Source organism: Cnephaeus nilssonii (genome assembly GCF_951640355.1).
Source record: "Cnephaeus nilssonii genome assembly, chromosome: 7".
Taxonomy (NCBI): Eukaryota; Metazoa; Chordata; class Mammalia; order Chiroptera; family Vespertilionidae; genus Cnephaeus; species Cnephaeus nilssonii.
In genome coordinates this window covers 82,449,002-82,471,111 of record NC_137078.1, presented here as the reverse complement: position 1 = coordinate 82,471,111, position 22,110 = coordinate 82,449,002, and the positions used below count along the sequence as shown (strand labels likewise).

Sequence of the window (22,110 nt, the reverse complement as noted above, 5' to 3'; positions counted from 1 at the left end):
GTTTGTCTTTCTAGTTGGGGCCTTTGTGGCTCCATATACATTTTAGGATTATTTAGTCTAGTTCTGAGAAGAATGATGTTGGAATCGCACTGAGATATGGAAGCAACTAGGTGTCCACTGATAGATGATTGGATAAAGAAGAGAATATATATATTCCATGGTATATTATGCAACAATAAAAAAGAATGAAATCTTGCCATTTGTGTCAACATGAATGGATCTAGAGGGTATTATCCTAAATGAAGTCAGGCAGAGGAAGACAAGTACCATGTGGTTTCATTTGTATGTGAAATCTAAAAAACAACAACAAGACCAAAAACAAACAAACAAACAAACAAACAAACAAACAAGAAAAACAAAACAAAAACAGACTCACAGAAACAGAGACCAAAGGGATGGTTACCAGAGGGAGGAGGGTATGGGTGGAAAGGGAAGAGGAATATAGCCAATAATACTGTGATAAGTTTGCACGGTGACAGATGATTACTGGAAGTAATGGGGTGATCGCATTGTAAAATATAAAAATGTGAAATCACTGTATTGTACACCTGAAGCTAATATAATCAATATATGATTATATACCAACTATACTTAAATGAAAAATAAATTTAAGAAAATCATATTTTGCTACATTGATAGAAGGGGGACTTCTGTAAACCTTCGTAAAGCCACAAAATGAATAGAAAACATCCGCCTAAATCTATACAGAACTATGTTAAAAAGAAAACAGAAAGAAATCAAAACATCTTGGTTGATGAAAATCTCATCAAAAACAAAACACATGAAACATAAGAAAACTGTAACCACTCTAAACTGAATTAAATATTAACACATAAGCATTTGGAGACGTGAAAAACCATCTTAAGAATCAGAAAATAAAAAAACTAAAGCAAGACACGGAGAAAACATGGGAGAAAATTAAAAGGTAATTGATGACATGCAGGAAAGAATTGGAGAAAAAGACAAAATTATCTCAGAAAGAAAGACTAAATTATGAGAGAGAATGTTACGAAATTGTAATTTACCAAGAGGTAATTAAGAAAGTCAAAGAAAGAGTGACCAAGGATTTTATGTACAATCCATCTATCCTTCAGGTTTTAAGGTTCAGATAACAGTTTTAAACAAGCAATAACTTGGGGAACATTATGCAAAGGAGGCATGATTGAGAAATCCACTAGAGACTCAGCTTGATCCAGCTAGGAGGTAACTTGAGCAAACTTCAGCTGCATTGGTGAGCTTTTCATATATTTAATGGTAGATCTAGGAGTAAAATGAAGGTAGGGAGAAGGGCACAATGATATTACAGAAACACTCTAATAAACCTTTTATGTTCTGACAAAGTAGAAATAAGGCAACTAAAGATGGAAGGGGAAAGGAGAGAGGACTGGGAAGCAGAACAGGCTCATTGATTGTTGTATAGTCCATACATGGAAGCTAATGGCATTAAGATGTTATAAGAACAAAGTGGTGTTTATAATGTTAAAGATGAAAGTAAATACAGTAGGCCTAAAATCAGGCACCAGAACAATTCAAGTAAAAAAATATTACAAGTGACAGGGAAGGCATTTTTTAAGGCTAAAACCACAATCTGTAATGCAGATATAATAATTATGAATATCTATGCACCAAATAATACAGCAACTACCTTTATGTAGCAGAAAATGCAGGAAATGCAAGGAGAAATAGATAGAAGCACACTTATAATAGAAAACTTTAAAACACACCTCTCAGAACAAAACAGGTCAAGTGGACAAAAAAAAATAAATAATAAGTGTACATAAGGCATAAACAACATAATCAATAAGGCACATCTCATGACTATATAAGAAATTTACACCTTAATACCCTTTATTCTCAAATGCACATGGGACACTCATAACAACTGATCAAATATTAAGCCACAAAGAGAGCATCAGTAAATTCTAAGAAATAGAAATATTATGTACAATGCACTAACATTAGAAATAAATAAAACAATAAAAAGTAAAAAGGTCCTTCACCGGAATTAAAAAAAAATACTCTTCTATATAAAAACTTCTGGGTGAAAGGGGGAAATTATAACTAAAATTGCAGAATTTCTGATAAATAATAAGACACGAATTATTGTAATCTATGGGATACAATTAGAATAGTGGTCAGAAGAAATTTCATAGTCCTACATACTTATATCCATGACATTCAATAAAAATGAAGGAATGAAAATAAGTGAATTAAATTCCCAACTCCACAGATAAAAAGATGAATAAAAAAGTTAACCCAAAGAAATCACAAGGGAAGAAATAATAAAGGTGAAAGCAGTAATTAGTGATATGCAGAAAACTGAAAGTAATAATTGCATTTTTGAAAAAAGCATGCATGCATATAAGCATAACCCATGGACACAGTCAGTAGGGGGGTGAGGGCTTGTGCTGGAGGGCGGGGTGGGAATGTGCGGGGAGAGGTCAATGGGGGAAAAACGATTCATATGTAATTCTTTAAACAATAAAGAATTAAAAAAAAAATTATGCTAAACCTCTGCTAACCTAACCAAGAGGACAAGGGAGAAAGTCTCTGTTGAATCTGAGCCCATGACTAGGGAGAGTGGATAACATACTTACGCACACAGAAAGGGGTCTTGCCCGACCAGTGATGATCCTGCTGACAGATGCGCACGGACATGCCGATGAGGCGGAAGCCGGCGTTGCACTGATACACCACGCTGCCCCGGTAGTTGTAGTTCTCCCCATTGATGTGTCCGTTGACGATGGGCTCAGGGGTCCCGCAGTGTCCGGCTTTGATGGGGGAAAGGGAAAGAGTGTAAATCAAAGAGGAACTTACAGAAAATGAGGTGGGGCTTGGTCAGGGTTGGGGGAGACAGGGATGGTGGGGAGAAGGACCAAGTTACCCAACCACCCATTGTTTTCCCACTTCCCCCTGAGAGTAGCTGTCCAGGAGTGACTTCAGGCAGCCGAGACATGATAGAAATGGTGTTGAAGACTTGGCAACCCAAATTTCAAGGTTGCATCCCATGACCATCCATGTCAGACCTTTAGTTTCTGTGTCTAGATACAGGTGAGAAGTTATCACTGTTACCTCCCTGCACACAAACATAGGCCCCATTTTTTTCTCATCAACTGAGCATCTACCAAATGGAGGGCACAGTGGTCTACAGTAAGGCAGTCAAAGCCTGTTGTGTAGAAAATAACTATGTAAATTCATTTTTCCTTCTCCTTGAGGGGCAAGGCACATAGAAGATGTAAACCCAGGTGAGTTATTTTTATTCAATGGGGGTTGGGTAGAGCATATTCCTAGCATTTCCAGTTGAATCCTTTGGCTCTATGTTAATGCGACAGGGGCCAGAGAAGTGGGAGGGAAGCACATGGCACTCTGGAACAGACTGTCCAACTTATGCTATTAGGTTTGTGCAGCTGGGACCCTCCTTTGCACCTGAGGCGTCCAAGAGAGGAGTGAGAGGAGAGAGAACCTTAGTGTAAGGTTTAGGCAGGGGATGAACGAACCATGGGGGAAATAATGACTTTGTTCTTTGTAAGCCATGTTTTTCATTTTTTTATTAGTTTAACATTGTTCATTTTATACACACACACACACACACACACACACACACACATGAATTTCATGCACCGGGCCTCTAGTGTGTGTGTATATATATATATATATATATATATATATATATATATATATATATATATACACACACACACACACACACACTAGAGGCCCGGTGCATGAAATTCATGCAATGGGGGGGGGGGGTCACCTCAGCCCAGCCTGCACCCTCTCCAATCTGGGACCCCTTGGGGGATGTCTGGCAGCCGGACATCCCTCTCACAATCCTGGACCGCTGGCTCCTAATCGCTTACCTGCCAGCCTGCCTGGTTGCCCCTATCTGCGCCCCCCCCCCCCCGCACCGGCCTGATCGCCCCTCACTGCCTCTGCGTGCCAGCCTAACTGCCCCTAACTGCCCCTCCTGCTGGCCTGGTCATCCCTAACGGCCCCCTGCTGCCGGCCAGGTCGCCCCCAACTGTCCACTCCCTGCCGGCCTGGTTGCTCCTAACTGCCCCCCCGCCCCCCGCCGGCCAGGTCACCGCTTACTGCCCACCCCCGCCCTGACGGCCTGATCACCCCCAACTGGCCCCCTCTGCCGGCCTGGTCGCCCTTAACTGCCCCCTCCCCCCTGCCAGCCTGGTCGCCTCTTACTGCCTCCCCTGCTGGCCTGGTTGCCCCACGCAGCCTGCTGTTCAGTCGTTTGGTCGTCCCTCACTAACCCCCTGCCGGCCTGGTTGTAGGCAGCCATCTTGTGAGGGCATGAGGGTTAATTTGCATATCACCTCTTTATTATATAGGAAGGTATAGAATAAGCAAGTGACCAAAATATATTTCTATATTATGTATGTAAAATACATATACGTGTACATTTGCTAATACATCATACACAAGGTGGTTCAGGTCTGTCACAGGGCTGTGTCTCTGTAGGTTGCCCTGAAGGTGGAGACTCGGGTTTCCCCCATCATTCAGGGGCCATAAGAAGGGGCAGTGTGTTTGATCAGAATGAGAACCCCTCAAAGCCTTGTCTCTTTAGACTTCAAGTTGTTCTCATTCTTTTGGGTGCCCCAAGAGAAGCTAGTTTAGGATTTTAGTCATGGTGGATGCCCAATAGCTGGTGTTTGGATTAGACATTTTAGGAAAGTAGGTAAAATGGTACTGTTCTAAGACTGGGATCCGACTTTGGGAAGATGTAACCTGTCCTGAGGAGGGAACAGAGGGCAGGACAGGCCTGGGGAGGTCACTTACCAAGGCAGCGGACTTCTGAGCCACTCCAGAGCCCGTTGGCCATGCACTCCCGCACCCTGGAGCCCACCAGCGTGTATCCAGAATTGCAGGAGAAGATGGCTGTTGCCCCGTAGACGGACAGCGTCCCGATGCGGTGCCCATTGGGTGGAATGGGGAGCTCTCCACAGGAGATGACTAAGAGGATAACAAAATGCTCGGTAAGCCAGCTGCTGGCAAAGACCCTCAGCTGCTGGCCCTCTTCAGGTTGCCTGGTTGAAGAGGAGGGACACGTGCTGCTCCTGATTAGCAAGAATATGACAAAGAGGATCTGTCTAGCCTTACTCTGCTGGGACTCATGACTAGAATATGGGTCATGCCTGTGACTTGTGTGATGTTACACTGGAGCAGGGATTCTCGACTGAGGTGTTGCTAGAAGCACCGAAGGAGCTTTAAAAATGTCCAGGCTGCACTCTGGACCCGAGACTCACCATCTCTGGCCCAGGCACATGCATTTAAAAAGTCAGGTGGTTCAGACATGCACTCTGCTGAGGAACCACCCGACTAGAGCAATGGCAATTCAGTGGACTGCTCCTTGGTGTTCTCAGCAGACACTGCAGATCAATTTCCTTGTAATTTCTGCTGAGCTCAGCACTGCAGGTAGCCATCCGCCGGCATATGGGGTGAGACCCAATAGCCAAGGCTGCGTTGAAACGTGAGCCCCTTCACTGTCATCGGCTGTTTCATGCTCATGACTCCTACTTGGCCACATGCATGGCCATATTCCATCGTGGAGTCTGCACTTGGCTGATAAGACAACAGTGTCTTGGGTCATAGGTGTTGGGAAGACACCACTCCACTCAGTCTCGAACTTCCTGGGGCTCACTGACAGGTTGTCTTCACCTCCTCCTTTACAAACACACTCCTTACTGACTAGGTAAATGCCATGAGTGTACTCCACTGTAGTGGATGCTGCGGTGAGCCACAGAGACCCCCATTTAGGATGGAAGGATTTATTTCCCCAGCTGCTGGCACAGACCCTCAGCTGCTGGCCCTCTTCAGGTCGCCTTGGGTGAAGAGTCCTCCCACCTAAAGACGTGCTCTCTCCCTGCGGCAGCCTGCACCCAATGCTTAGTCAGGGTAGAGGTACAAAGGCCCCTTGGGACAGCTGTGACAATTCTGAAGGGCCACCCCAGCTTCAGAGCTCCCTGTGGGTTGGCTGAGACCTTCATCCCTGCTGCACCAGAGCCCACTCCTCCGCCTCCCAGTCCCGTTTCCTTCCCTTCCACAGGGAGGGGTCCCAGGAGCACTCCCTGATAAACCTCTGTCCTAGAGTGGCTCCCCAGGGGCCCTGACTTTTGAAACTATCGTGAAGAACCGAAGAAAAACAGTTTGCCATGGAGAAGTTGAGGCAGACACACTTAGGTGGCCTGTCCCTTGTGCCATGCCCATTCCTCCTACACACACTCCCCTTCCAGGTCTTTCACACCCCATTATCACTGCACCCTTATTTGTCTGCCTCTCCAGTGGATTACAAGTTTCTTGTGGGCAGGAACCACACACTTTTGTCTTCAAAACTCTTTAATACCTGGCATGAGTGCTGAATAAATAAATTAGTGGATGCTCTCCTGGACAAAGGCAGCTTTTTAATAAGACAACAAGATGCGAAGAAGTACTTCCTTAAAGTAGTAATCATCTCCCTGGCTCCTGATTCTAGGTGTGTGTTAAAAAAGGGGCACATTGTAATCCCAGGTGACACCCCTCTTCTCCCCTTCCCTACGTATGAGAAGTTCAGGTAGGAGGCACTGAGCCAAACTTGCCCACCCTCCCGTCCTGGGCTTACTTTGGCAGGTGGGCATGGAGTTCCCGAGGCTCCATTTGCCATTGGCCTGACAGCGGATGACCCTCTGCCCAGTGTAGTAGTAGCCAGGGTCGCAGATGAGCATCAGCTGGGCCTGGAACTGGTACTGCGTCTCAAAGATGAGCCTCCATCGGCCGTGTTCCACCCCGATGCCGCCGACATCGGGACAGGTCACAGCTGGGTAGACAAGAAGTGGCAAGGAGGATTCATTAATTAATTGTGGAAGTCACACTGGCAAGAGTCCATAGCTGGGGACTGGCAGACAATAATGAATCCAAGAGTCTTCAGTCCCCAGGCAGGTCTGGTCATGCATGAACTGGGCTGGGTGGGAATGTGGCCAATGGGGACCGGCAGATCCGCACCCCCACCCAAAAAGGAAGGTGGTACTCGGTCAATGCTGACTGTCGGATATAAGGCTGCAGTTTTATTTGGTCAGATCTTCATTTTTTTAAGAAAAGCTACAAATATGAATTTTTACATAAAATTTCCTGATTTTAAAGTGTTGGAGGGCAATGAATAATTTTTATAAATCATACTATAGGCCAAAGAAGCAAAACAAAAGAAAGACACAGGGCCCATTTAGTTGTGACTTTATGACTTTGGCCTTAAACTTGAACTGTACCTCTGCCATTTTAGAGTTTTGTGATCAAAGGACATTCGTGCAAACGGTCTTACAGTTTTTCCACCTAAAAGGATGTGGAATAGGTCACTCCTAAGTTCTGTGGTGCTTTATGGGAGCAACTCAGGGTGCCATGGTTATCAATGACTTGAAAGCAATTTCAAAAAGTTGGTAGATGACACTATTCACCTGCCTCTGCTCCCTGAATCCCCAACCTCCATTCATGCTTCTCCCCATCACTGGGTCTTTAGCTCACTCCTTGCAGGAATCTTTTCAGCTGCTTACCCAGCCCTCCTTACACCTGCCTCCCCTGCCCAAGGACTCACGGACACACTGGGGAGGGACGTTGTGGTTGCTCCACAGGCCTGTCTCCAGACACTCTGCAGTGGCCTCGACACCTGCCTGCAGGTGGTAGCCTTCGCTGCAGCTGTACACAGCCTTGGTCCCCACGGTGTACTCTTTGCCAAACACCATTCCATTCTTGGGAGCCTCAGGAAGCCCACAGGAAAGAGCTAGCAAAGGGAAGAAGGTCATGAACATGTCTGATTCAAGTAGTGTTCTGAGAACATATTTACCTTTCTTCTCCTCTGACACCCTAATAAAATTATAATAAATACTAACAAAAGAAAAAATAATATTTTTTGTTGTTGTTAATCCTCATCCTAGGATACTTTTCCATTGTTTTTTTTTTTTTTTAGAGAGAGTGAAAAGGAGGGGGGAGAGACACACAGAGAGAAACATCAGTGTGAGAGAGACACAGTGATTGGTTGCCTCCCAAATGTGCCTCAACTGGGGTTGAGGATTGAACCTGCAACCAAGGTACATGCCCTTGACCAGAATTGAACCTGGACCCTTCAGTCCAAGGGCCCATGCTCTATCCAGTGAGTCAAACCGGCTAGGGTAGAAAAATCCTCTTAGCAACAAAAAAATTATGAGGATTACCAGCAGAGGAGAGTTCAAAAAGAATTTCAGAAGACAAAATATAGCTAGAAGTGTGCTGATGGATTAAATGGTACCAAGACTCTGCAGACCAAAATGAGTACATGGGAGGGAGCTAAGGGGTGAGACGGGTTCTCTGTCCCTTCCCACGAGTACAGTGTAGAGGCATTCAGGCGTGTGTTCTTCAAACTAAATAGAGAGAATTTTTTCTCCCATTTGAGGAACAAACAAAAACAAACAGAAACAGAAAACCCCAAAACCCCAAAACTCCCCTGAGAGAATTAAGGCTGCTGTGGTGTGAGCTGGCACCCCAGAGTACAGCTCTTTCAATTCTAGGATTGAAGGGCTCTCACAGCCTATAGGCTGCCCCTCTGCCTGCTCATCTCTGCAGCATACTCAGCTCAACTTCCTGTTCAGAGGGGAGACCCGGTGGGTGAAGATATCTATAACTATTAACAACAAAGGCAGCTCACATCTGCTGCCTGAAAAAAAAATCAACCTAGCTTTTACTTTAAAATATGGACAAGTAAGGATCACTATACATATGAAGAAAAACAGCAGCACAAAAGACATAAATATAAGATTAAAAACACGGAAAAATGTCTCCCTGAGGAGAGAGAGCTAACTCAGGAAATTGAAGATATATAATCTTTAAGCTCTGGCTAGTGTATCTTGAGAAAATCAAGATGACATATTATATTCGTTACAGGAGAACAGAGGGCTTTGAAAAAAAAAAGAACAAAAAGAGAACAAGAAAGAGGTCTTTTATTTTAAAAGATATGATAACCAAAAACAAGCATTCAATAGAAGGGTTGGAGATTAAAATGAAAGGGAATTTCTGAGACTATAGACCAAAAGGACAAAAACTGAAAATGATTAAAAAAGGCTGAAAGCACAGAGGACTAATCTAGGAGATCCAACATCTAATGGGTCAGAGTTCCAGAGAGAACAGAGCAAGTGGAGGGGATGGAATTATCACAGATGGAAATTTCCCAGAGCTGACGAGACACACAAGTCTCCAGAATGAAAGGGAGCCAAAGGGATGCAAAGAGAACCTTCTAAGATTCACTGTCATGGAATTTCAGAAGACCAAAGATGGAGAAATTCCTATAAGGAGAGAGAGAGAGAGAGAGAGAGAGAGAGAGAGAGAGAGAGAGAGAGAGAGAGAGAGAGAGAGAGAGAGAGAGAGAAATATGACATTCCTGTGAAGGAATGAGAATCAGCTCATCATCAGACTTCCCATCAGCAACAATGGATGTCCGAAGATAACAGAACAATTTATATATCTGACGGAAATGATTTTAACGTATAATTTTACCCAGTCAACCTACCTAGCATGTGTGAGGGTAAACATAATGATATTTTCAGACATTTAAAAACTTATAACATTGATCTCTCATGAACCTTTTCTGAGGAATTTCCTTAAGGAATTTCCATCAAAAAGAGCATAAAAACCAACAAAGAGCAAGATGTGAGATATAAACAATGAGAGAGCTAACTCAGGAGTATGAAGAAAAGAAATCTCAAGATGACAGCCGGGCATGGCCAAGAGCATTGTTTTATAAGGAGCAGGTTTATTGGAGAAACATACATACTTAGGTGAGAGTAGCCCGGGTGGTCTTTGAAAGAAATGAATAGTTACAAGCCCTGCTTGCCCCTTGATAGTTCAGGAGCTCTTACAGATGTGATACTAATCAGGGTGCCCACTACTGTCCCTCATCCACCCCTACTTCTGCAACGAGTCTAGAGCTGCGACCACCTTCCCTCAGAATGGGAAGGAGCTCGAGCAGAAGGAAATCCCATTCACACTGGCTAACAATGATGCTGATGCTACCAGAACTTCTAGAACCAAGAAGAAGAATAGGCAAGGACTCCATTATGGTAATCATATGGAGAAGGATGGACTGTCTAGAGGGAGTGGGCTTAAGATACCAAGACAGGAATTATTCAAAGATTTGATGTGGACAAAGATTAGACAAAAGAGGAAGATCAGGAATGGAAGAAATGAGGAAGTAAGGGAGCATTTGAATATGATGATCTTTCAATGCCTGAACAGCAAGCCGAGCTCCTTCAATGGTACCAGGTTAGCGAAATTGTCATATCTTTTCAACGGACTGCTTTGCTTCCTTGAACCTTTCGGGAAGAAAGACTTAGATTCCCACTGCCTTTTTGCATGGGGAGTCAATCTGGAGGCAGCAAGTGAAGGCAGGGGGCAGCAGCCACTTCCCTCTGCCCCTGGCCTGACTTTCTCCTGCGGATAACCAAGAAGACAAAAGGTAACTTCCAGCCTAAGCGACTAAACGCCTGTTTCCTGATCTCCATGTCAAAACAGAGTCCCCCAGGACCCAGGTAAGAGGGACACTTCCTGTGGGTCAGAGAGGAGGGGACCGAATGTGGAAGTTGTGGTGGAATAACATCCCTAAGGGAGAGAATATGTCGTGAGAGAATGGGCTGGGGCAGGGGAGAGAAAGCATTAGGAAACATTGACTCTTTAAATGGGATTAGTTTTGGTGGAGAAGTCCTGGTTTGGAAGTAGCAATGGCGAACTCGAAGAATGCCCTGGGCTATGTGGGACGTGGATGACTGACACGCACCTCTGGAAAGGGACACAGCATCCCTGTTCTCAGAGGAAAGCCACGGTCTCTGTGGAGGGAGGAAGTGCAGAGAGCCTTCTGGGAAGGGACCAAGGTGTATGCTTGTTGGCCACGGTGCCAGGAATCCAGAGAGCACAGAGGGAATGGCTGGGAGGGAGGGTGGCAAAGGGAAGCTTGGATAGGGATGGGGAGAAGCACGGAGCAGCATGAGGATGAGTGGACAGAGCCTAGAGGGGCTTAATTCGGGGAAGTGACAAAAGATAAAAGACATGAGAGACAATGGTCAGTTTCAATAAAAGCTGTGGGGAAAAAGATGATGTCCAATACAGTTAGAAACGGGAAGACCAAAGCCAAGTGCCACTTGTGGACAGTCAATTCTCCGTGACCTTTGCTTAGGGCATCAAACAGAATACTAATGACACATTGTTTCTGGTCTGTGAGAAGGCCCAGGCCCAGGCAGAGGGCGGTGAGGGTCAGAGATGAGATATCATTAAACAGTGTGGCACCACGCTGGGGACCAGAGAACAAGAACATAAAACGTCAATGTGATTTCCTGTGTTTGCCTCCATCACTGGCAAGGGTCTTTTCTGTTTTTAATGTGGTACATAATGATGAGAATGTAGGAGAAAAGACAACTTTCAGGGGGGCAATAAGTATCAACAGCTGTAGATTTCGCATAGGTTATGATTCAACAATCTCATTTTGGGGAATTCATTTTAAGAAATAAATGTGAATGTTCACAACAATGGAATTATAACAATTTTAACAGCAGCACTTACAGAAGCAAAAAAAATAAAATAAAATAAAATAAAAATTCAAATGGCCAACAATAAAAGACTTGAATAAATGTCAGTTTTCCCACAATGCTATGCAACCACTGAGAATAATGATGAGGAAATGTATTTGAATATATGATAGATGTTAATATCGAGAGTTTTGGATATTGATGGTGCTATTTCTGTAAAGAATGTATGAAAGACGAAAAGAAATGTGTTCCGTGTTAACAGTGGTGATTTCAATTGATGGGATTATGGGTCATTTTCACTTTTTTCTTTGGTATTATCTATAGGTGTTCTTTTTTGTTTGTTTTTTTCAGATTACTAGTCTGAATGTATATTACTTTAAGGAAAAATAATCCCATAAATTATCAAGGCAACACATGCAAACTGCCTGGTGCACATCACAGGCCTGATGGCTGGTAGCTGAGAATGGTGATGGACACTGTTTTACCCTGTTTTCCTCCCTCCTCTCCTCTCCAGCCCCAACTGGTCCCATGTCTTATTTCTCTCAGTTCTGTGCTCTGACAAATGCTCTTGCTGTTGGCTAGAATGTTCTCCTTGACAATGCCTGGTCCCAACCTGCTTGCTCTCTCAGCCTGAGCCCAAGGTGCTTCTTCTGGGGGCCTCCCTAGCTGTCCAGGAGGAGGTGGGTCCCTTCTCACCTCTGGGTCTTCTACGTGGCTTCTACTCCTGACTCAGCCCTTCCTTCCTCTGTCACTTTGCACCTATGTGGCTAATACCCATCTCCCTCTTGCTCTGAAGAAACTGAGACTGTGCTTTATGCATATGCATATCCCCAGGGCTAAAGATATTGTAGATCTTCAATCTATGGTTCCTGAGAGGATGAATTAATTATCAATGAGGAAGCCCGCATTTGGACCTGGGACAAACCCAAGATGTGAGTAGGATCAGAGCCACCTGTTACCCCTTCCCACCTGCTTCTCACCTTGACAGAGAGGAATGGCCTCACTCCACAGGTAGTATCCCTGGGGATGCCTGGTACAAATGGCCATGCTGTGTCCCACCAAGCGGTAGCCGGCATTGCAGCCAAAGTGGACGGAGCCTCCGGGCTGGGTGCTGGTCTGGCCCAGAAGGAAGCCATGGAGTGGAGCCCTGGGCAGGCTGCAGTAGGGCGCTGAACAAGAAGAGGAGGTCAGGGGACCACGCGCAGGTGGGAAGACAGAGAGACATGCTCCTTCCTACTCGCCTGTCCCCATTCTTCCCCCACTTCCCTGTCTTCCCCATGGCCAAGTCCACTGCTCTCTAGGAAGGTCTGAGTGGCTGAGACTGAAAAATGGCCAAACAGTTTAGTGAAAGGAAAAGGAAAGGAAAGGAAAGAAAACATGAAGCACTGGGTCCCCTTCTCAGCCTTGGCTATGCAGCTAAGTTCAGGCTCTCGAATCCCATCAACTCCCAGAGACACAGAAACAGAACCAACGGAGTCAGTCGAGTCTGACTCGAACACGCCCCTGAAGCTCATTCATCTCCAGTCTCCTTGCCCGTCTACTGGGATGGGTCATGTTTACCCATAGGTTTTTGGGCATTTAAATAGGATTGTTAGTGAAAGCCCCCAGCCCAGCCCAGGGCGTTCAGTGCTCAATAACTGGTCCTCCTCCTTTGTTCTGTCCTGGAGGGTGAGGGAGAGGGAGCTGGGGCAGTCAGCACATAGAACCCACAGTCCAGATCCCCTCAATGTATGGCTCTAAGTTATTTCATTCACTAAGTCAACAAATGGGTCTGGAGTGTCCATTACGTGCCTGGTGCTGTTCTAAGTGCTGGGAACACAACAAGTGATAAACAGACAAAAATCTCAGCTGCAGAGAACTTGCAATAAAAGACCCTGCCGAGGGGTCCTCAGGGAAGTGTCCCTTGTTGCTCTGAGAGTCCCTGGCTGGGTCTCCCAGGGGGGCATGGGCTAAGGAGGAATGAGGGTGTCAGGCCCTTAGTATGTCCTCCCATGGTGAGGTCCTCATGTCCCTCTGCTGGTGAATGTGTTTTAAATGCCCTCCTTCCAAGCCAGACGTGCTTCCCTCTCCCGCTCTGCTGCCTGCGTCCTGTGTATATCATATTTACGTGTCTACCTCAGTCAAGAACGAGGCTCTCAGTTATACAATAGACTTAATCACAGTGATAGAGGCATTTGCAAATTACACAAGTCTACTGTATTTTAATTAAGTGCTAATTGCTTCACCGTGTGATTAATTCATTTTGTACTTGGCGTATGTATTGTAATTACAACTGACTCATTACCCCCAAACATGTGGTTAGTCTTTAAAGACATCATGGAAAGGGCGACTCGTTAATGGCTTTCAGTTCCTAGTTTAGCAACCAGCATAATGAACTGCTACTGAGCGGCTCTGTTTCCCTTTGGCGTGAGCAGCTGCTAGGAACTCAGCCTGAATCTTCCCTAGGGGGGGCCTTCAGGTTTCTTTGTGTCCTGAGGAAACTGAGGCCTGGAGAGGTTCAGTGATGTGTCGAACAGTCATTCAGCTGGTTAGTGACAGTTAGTGTTTGTGGGGCCACCCACTTGCATACATGGGGGAAGGAAGTTAGGGTCAACTTTGCAGAGGAGATGGACTCAGTAAAGGCCCTTCCCCTCCCAGCTCCCCTGGGCTTCGTCTGTCTTGCTGGTCCCTGAAGCCATAGCCCAGGGTCCTTTAAGACTGCCAGTGGCCCACTAAGTTTGGGCTTGCCTTCTAAGTAGGTAGCCCATGAGAAGAGATGGACTAAGACAAGTGGTAACTCAGGTGGGCTGTAATTTGAAAGCCTTTCTGACCAATATTCTTTTAGAATTTGTCCAACGTGTATTTGGAATACAGGCCACATGCAGCCAGGAGAAGCGTGCGGAGAGGACCTGGTGCCTGGTGGAACTCCCAGGTCTTAAGTAATTCGTCTCTGCCTCCAAGTCTACTGAACTCAGTTCGCTGGACCCACTCCCCTTCAGAATGGGCAGCAATCAGCTTATCAGGTTTTCTTTCCAATGGCAGACAGTGATCCCCACCATGGGAGTTCAGACAGATTCAATGTTCTCCGTCTCCTTACATCTCAGGGATGTTTCTCTGAGGCCTGACTGCATGGCCTTCGCTCTGACTCTGCCTAGAAGACATGGTTTGCGGAGCAGAAAGAGGCCCCTGGACTGAAAATACAGCCCATCTCTGGGCTGCCTGCCTAACATTTGCCAGTTGAAGACCCATGTCTTAGGGTTTTCCAGTTTTAAAGAAATTTTATTAACATTTCAACAGGGGTAGGGATGTGATCACCTTTCGGCATTATTAGATCACATACATGGAATACGCTTCTCCAAAGTCACAGGCTGGCAGTTCCAGCAGATGAGAAGGAAGGGAAAGGAGCAGAAAAGGGGAGGTGGGAAAATGTCAGGGCACTTGTGCAGCTACAGGTCAGAGAGACTTAGAGGAGAGGGTGGCCTAGTCCCACGAAGGAGCTCTGTCATTGCTGAAGATACGGCCCATGGCTTCTTTGGGTGTTTGGGGTGAGAAACTTAAGGGCTCATGACCTTCAGCCCTTCTTGCAAGTCCTTGTGTTTCACTCACCTGAGTAGCGAATCTTAAAGCCCTTCCGGTTGTAGGCATGGTCAGACGACCAGCGCAGGTACACAGAGTTACTTGTGCTGGTGACGACCAGGGGAGCCGAGTAATTCCCACTGAGAGCTTTCAGCAGAGGACTCTGTCCTGAGGGACCTGGGTGAGAGCACAGGACACGGATTACAGACTGACAGCCATCAAAGATACTAGAGTTGATCCCTTTCATGTAACCACTTGCTACTTGTCCCTCCTCAGGTGAAGGCATGAAGGCTCGGAGCGGCTGGGTAACTTGGTCAGAGTCAGCAACTCATTTGTTCTTCCACTCCTCTCTCTGCATCCAGGTCTTGCTCTAGGTGCCCTTCCTCCTGAGCCCTTCCTCCAGGGAGCCACTGCCAATCCACAGCAGCTGGCAGTTCAGATAAAACTGTTTGCCATCCTGGAACTTGCCCAAGGTCAAGCCGCTGGTTCATGGAAGAGCTGGTTTTCACCCGGGAACTCCTTCCACCGTGCCACCCCACTTCTCTTGTGTGCACTAAAAATAGCTCGGTGCCTCCCATATAGAAAAAATATTTATGGATGAATGTATAACAGTACACCTAGAGGAAACATCAGATCTCAATGTCACAAATAACATAGTTCTCCACCTTCTTTTCCCAGACTCTCCCAGAAAGGCCTCCCTCTTCCTTTTTCCTCCCTAAATGCCTGGGAGTGCATCCTGAGGGGGCTGGCTCCAGGAGGCAGAATATAAAGTTGGAGATTCCCATGCCCTGAATTTATCTCCCTGGAAAGAGCCCTGAGTGGTGGTTCTAACATGCTGCCGAGACAGCTCTAGGAAGCTTGGTGAAAGTCATGGGCCACATTAAACAAAACAGAGCCATCAGAACTGTGGGGACAGCCCATGAAGAAAGAGGTCAAACGGCTCAGAGAATGGCATGCCAGGAGAGGTCTACTATGTAGGACCAGAACACCCACCAGCTGCCCATGTTCTCAGGAGGACTGTGCCAAGTCCTAAAGCCGTAAGGAATGCACTGGTGAGGGCGAGTACCAGCATCATTGACAACCCGAGTAAGGACTGTCCTCTGTAGGCCACAACTGATGGGAGGAGATGCTGTCGCAGAACCTGACTTCCCAGTATTGATGGGGATGACAAGATTCTAGAATATAGAGGCCAAGTGGAAGCATTTAATAGTCAGAAGAAGCAAGGTTGGCATAATTGCCAAAAGGACAGCAAGGGTTGGAATGGCAGTTGGAGGGCCTGACCTGCAGGATTTATGGAGATGGCTCTTCGAACATGGCAGATGGATGGGTGGCCAACATAAGTGAATATATGAACAAAACAGATCATGAATATATGATCAAAAGGGTGAGGAAAGCTAATCCCAGTGGAAAGTTACAATCTCCCAATGTGGAGACTTGTGCCACGTTTTATTTCTTGCTACAGAACACTTTGGCTGAAGAAGAGGCTGGGTGCTCGTAAAAAAGGATCCTATAAAACAACATCAGTTGTATATAGTAGTGATTCTCTCAGTTCTTTCTCCCAAAAGACTTACCGCTATTTACTCATATAACTGAATATTGGAGAAAAGAGAATGTCAAGATAGCTCGAAGACTTTTGGATACACAATATCTGGGGCCTCAAAGCACCACCACGGCTCCTCTGTTAGAGCAGGGGAGTCTGAGGGTGGTGGTGGTAATAGATGGCCCAGGTCCATCTCACAGTACAAACCTAACCAAGTCGAAGTCTCCATTGCAGTAGTTATGCCAGATGTAGTCTCCTCTTCATTAGAGCAGATTAACATCGCCTTGGTTACATGCAATGTAGTTATTGATCTAGCAATGCATTCTTTTTCACACCCATCAGGAAGAAGGATCATAGGCAATTTGCATTCATGTGCAACAGACAAGAGTATACACTCATGGTCTTGCCTCAGAGTTATGTTAATTCTCCTGCTCTCTGGCATAATACAGCATGAAGAGATGTGGACCATCTGGACATCCTGCAGAATAGAACATACTGATGCTCTATATTGATGACATTGTATTAATTGGATCTGATGAGCCAGAAGGGACAATTAGTGCAGCTGTCTTTGCAAGACACATATGCTCTAGAGGGTAAGAGATAAATCCTACCAAGTTTCAGGTGAAATTTTTTAGGGTCCAGGGGAATGGGGTATGTTGAGACATTTACTCCAAATTAAAAAGCAAGATGTTCAGTAGACTCCTTTGGGTGTTTGCAGGTAGCATATTCTTCCCTGGGTGGTACTGCTATGACCCATTCATTGGTTGACATTCAAGATGCTAGCTTTGAGTGAGGGCTAGATTGAGAAAGAGTTCAGCAGCAGGTCCAGGCTGCATTATAAGCAGCCCTGCTGCTTGGGCCACACAACCCATCGGCTTCCAAGGTACTGGGGTTTCTGTGGTAGAGAAGACATTATGTGGGGCCTCTGGAAAGCTCTAATTGGGAGGATGCAGCATGCACATCCAGGGTTCCAAAGCAAGCTGTGCCATCTGCAGTGGGGCATGACGAAGTATTTGACTTACCATCAAAGATCTCAAACTCATCATACTGCTTCTCACTGAGAAAGTACTCCACGGTGACGGAGATGTTATATTCGGGCTCTACTCTCACCAGCCAAGAGCAGGTCTGGAACTGGGGGTAGCTTCCAGGGTAGCTCTGGCTCAGGATCACACCTGTGGAGTCTGTCAGAAGCTCATTCGTTGGGCAGTGCACTTGGAGAAAGACAGAGAAATACCAGGTACATGAGACGGAGGAGGAACGAGACCAACACATGTGCTTTTCCCTGGTACAAAAGACAACCACTGGAGAGCCGGTACCTGAGCACATTCAAACAAGACCCCAGCACCCATCATTATACCGCTGATTCTTTTTTAAAAATATATATTTTATTGATTTTTTACAGAGAGGAAGGGAGAGGGATAGAGAGTTAGAAACATCAATGAGAGAGAAACATTGATCAGCTGCCTCCTGCACACTCCCCACTGGGTATGTGCCCACAACCAAGGTACATGCCCTTGACTGGAATCGAACCTGGGACCCTTCAGTCCGCAGGCCGACACTCTATCCACTGAGCCAAACCGGTTAGGGCTATACCGCTGATTCTGAGGGGTGACCTCAGATTCTGTGTCCACATTACCATGTTGCTGAGATGCAGGCCTGGCCAGTTGGAGCAAATCAAAGAGGTTCTGGAACAGGATGAAGGTTAAAGTTCACTTTTATTGGGGGCTGGTTGCTTTGTTGGTGGATGGGTCAGCTCAACTGAAATAAACTGCTACTGAGATCCTAATTCTGGGGTGGGTGGCTCCTCTTTTCCTCACTAGTAATCCACACTGCAGTTTACCCTTACTCTTGCTTCCTGAGAGGTAGGGGAGAAGCTGACTTGTTTCTCTATAGGCTACTACATATTGGTAGTAACAGTACTAAAAACAGTAGTAGTACTAGTAATTATAATAATAGCCAATACTGAGCAGTTACTATGTGCAAGTGAGAGCATTATTTTTGGTCTTCGTTGGGATAAATTAGTGAAGTGAATTCATCTTTTGCCAAGGCCTCACGCTGGAGTGAAGACAACTATGGTCTCTCATTTGCCTCATTCAGCACAGAACCTTGAGCATATCTTCACTCCAGTAGGGCAAGGTTGGTGTGTGAACACACCCCTGCCCAAGAACTTCCTCCTTCCACTGATCACTGTGACATTTCCAGTGAATGCCAGTTAGATAAAAAGACAGAAGTAAATGTGGCCATGTGGCCAATTCCTTGCCCTGGACCTAGGAGCAGGGTAGAGAAACTACCTAGAACAGTGGTCGGCAAACTGCGGCTCTGTTGACTAATGAGTTTGCCGACCACTGGGATAGGGGCTTAATCACAAGGAACAACAACAGCCTGTAATTATTGGAATCGAGAGTCTAGGTCAGTGGTCGGCAAACCGCGGCTCGTGAGCCGCATGTGGCTCGCAAGCCGCAGTTTGCTGACCACTGACCTAGAACAATCACTCACTCATTCACTCATCCAAACAAATACTCACTATGTGGCCTCTTCCTTCCTGGGCAGGGACAGGGACTACAGAGAGGAGTAACACCAGGGCTGTGTTCTGGAGGAACTCCAGACCCATAAGGGCATGGCTCAGTGCAGTTACCTTCACATATTGGGGGTGGGCCTTCAAACTGCAGGTAAGTTCCAAGTTTGCAGGTCAGGATTTCATTCCCCACCAAGGTAAAGCCAGGGAGGCACCTGTAGCGTACGATGTCACCTGGCCAAAGAGAGAGTAACATGAGGATTCCCCAGAGAGGTCAGAGCTGACTTAAATAACAGTAAAAAACAGCTTTCCTAGCTACTCTGCCCAATTGTGGCTAAAAGCAAGAGTGAGAATATTTGGTGCAGACTCAGCTGATGGAATACCAACCCTCCTGCACTGGGCCTACTGTTTCTCTCCAAGGACAGGAGGAGAGATGCGTCCCGCTGGCCAGCCCCCACCTCTACCTGGCCCCTCCTCGATGGTTTGGGAGGTGGTACCTATGTTGAATTCTTCATTCTCTGTGACCACTTCAGCATTGGGGAGGATGGTGGGAGGAGGGCATTTGGTGAGTGGATAAGCTGAAAAGACAAAGCAGACAAGTCCCTGTAAGAACATCGTTTCTGGGGCACGTAGCCATTCAATGCTTCTTTCTCACTCCTCATTCACATACACAGCAGATATTAATGAGTATATATCTGTACACAGTGCACATTTAACCGAGCACTGTTTTGCTTATCTACTGTTAAGATTAATAATCAAGGAGAGATTAGAATCTAGGAAGATAGTGAGTCACTAGCACTGAAGGGAAGGTGGGGGAAGCAATTACTGAGCACCAACCATATGTCAGGCACTTTCACACGCTGTCACCTTTAATTCTCACAATAGCGGTTCCCACTTTGAGGTGTTCTTACTCTACTTCTGAGCAAGCTGAGATTCAGAGGGTTCAGCTCCTCCTCCAAGGTTACCCAGGAGGAAGTGGCATAGGTAGGATCTGAATCCAAGTCTGGCTGCTCCCAAACCCTATACTCTTTCCACTACTCACGATCTAAATACTGTGTGTGGTTTATGTGAGTAACCATCGAAATCAGCTGTTTACCTTGACCTTTGTCTAAACACTTCTAGCTTCATGGATTTTCTAACTGGAAACCATCCCTCTGGGCAGAGACTGGATTGTGTGTGAGGCAAAGTTCGGTGTGTGCTCATAACTCATTTTTCATTCATTACCTGGCACAGGGTTAGGTGCTATGTAAATGTTAGCTGTTGCTGTCACTGCTACTGTTATTATTATTTCCAAAGAATTATTATTTCTTATTATTTTTAAGAAATATACCTCAACCCATATATTTCTTAAAAATAGCATTCTTTTTTAAAAAAATTACCAATGTAATACACTGCCATTAAAGAAAATATGAGATTTTCTGTGAAAACAGTAGGAGGAAAATTAAATTCATCCATTGCCCTCACAGAGATAACCACGTTAATCCTTTCCTGTAAGTTCTCAGATGTTTATTCTCTGTGGATATGAATCTTTTTCTCTTATAAAATTTGCATCATGGTTATGTACTTTGTGCTGATCTTTGTGTGCATGTATAATTCAAGGACTCCCCATGTAATTAAATTTCTTAAAAAACATGATTGAAATGATTGCACAGTATTTAATTATACAGCCTAGTAGAATTTATTTAACAGATACTCGATTGTTAACCATTTAGGTTTATAAAATTTTGCCATTTAAAATAAAGCTGTGATAAACATCCTTCTATATGTGCATCTTTTATGAATTTTTAACTTTTTTGAACTAAGAGTGATTAAATTTTATGACCTTTATAAAGTACAGGCATCTCTTATTAAATGTCAATAATGCACTCCTGGAAATCAGACGTTCCATGCAGGGGTGCTAACTAAGCGCCTATTTTCCATTACTTTAATGGAAAAAAATTATAATGCAGAACTCCAAATCCAAAAAAGTATTTAAAACTAAAGAAAATATATATGCATATATATATGCAGCAAGCCATTGTGCTAGAAGTTAAATTCTTTATTTTTCCTTTGAAAATATTTTTATTGATTTTTAGAGAGGGAGGGAGAGGGAAAGAGAGAAAGAAACATTGGCGTGAGAGCGAAACATCCATCAGCTGCCTCCTGCATGGGACTACAACTGCAACACGGGCATGGGCCCTGACGGGTAACTGAACCAGCAACCTTTCAGTGCACAGGACGACACCCGGCCGACTGAGCCACACTGGCCGGGGCTAGAAGTTAAATTCTTAAAACATCACTTCATGGTCACCCAACGATTAATACAGTTATGACACAACAGTGATTCTATGCATTGCAACACACACACTTTGCAAATCCTCCATAAGCATTCAGTGCATCATGGGAACATTCTGGGCTTGAGACACTGTAAAACCCTGGGTAGGACAAAGGGTTAAATATGAACGACACAGTGGGAATGCACCCAGTGCAGCGCTGGGTGGCGGAGCACCACAGTGAACATGTGCGGCGATGACTCTCAGAGCCCCCAGTATCTGGGAAGCACATCCCAATGTCCACATGGGATTGTGACATTTTACCAGTTGTAAGTGGGATGTAGCTTAAGACTTTCCCCAACTATCATATTATGTTCTGAGGATTTAACTTTAATTTTTTTCTACAGTCGTGTCTGCTGAAAAGTGTCGTATTGAGAGCCACATAAGCTTTATGAAGTGTGGGTATTGAAACCAAGAGACACTCTTGGGGTAACCAAGCAGGTGTAACCTGGATTTAACATAAACTAGGGAGGACCATGACTGTATTTGATGCATGCTTTTCATTTTTCTCTCTAGGAAACCTACTTCAGCAGATACAGTCAACAGAGCATCAGTGTCTGCAACACGGGGAGCTATCATTCTTCTTCCTGCCTATTCATTTAATGATCCTCTGTGGAAGGCTCACCCTTGGTCAGACAGACCCTGCGTTAGCTGTTGAGGATG

General features: G+C 45.3%; 1 protein-coding gene across 1 annotated transcript in view; it reads right to left on the bottom strand.

Moving 5' to 3' along the window:
• The window catches only part of CSMD2 (CUB and Sushi multiple domains 2), a gene marked incomplete at its 5' end in the record, with an annotated part of 537,662 nt that overhangs the window by 44,013 nt on the left and 471,539 nt on the right, over nt 1-22,110 (bottom strand). The window contains 10 exon segments of the mRNA XM_079778373.1: nt 2,598-2,784; nt 2,786-2,843; nt 4,788-4,965; nt 6,611-6,805; nt 7,574-7,759; nt 12,506-12,694; nt 15,111-15,257; nt 17,643-17,831; nt 19,256-19,369; nt 19,633-19,713. Of these exon segments, the coding sequence (XP_079634499.1) occupies nt 2,598-2,784; nt 2,786-2,843; nt 4,788-4,965; nt 6,611-6,805; nt 7,574-7,759; nt 12,506-12,694; nt 15,111-15,257; nt 17,643-17,831; nt 19,256-19,369; nt 19,633-19,713 (1,524 nt within the window).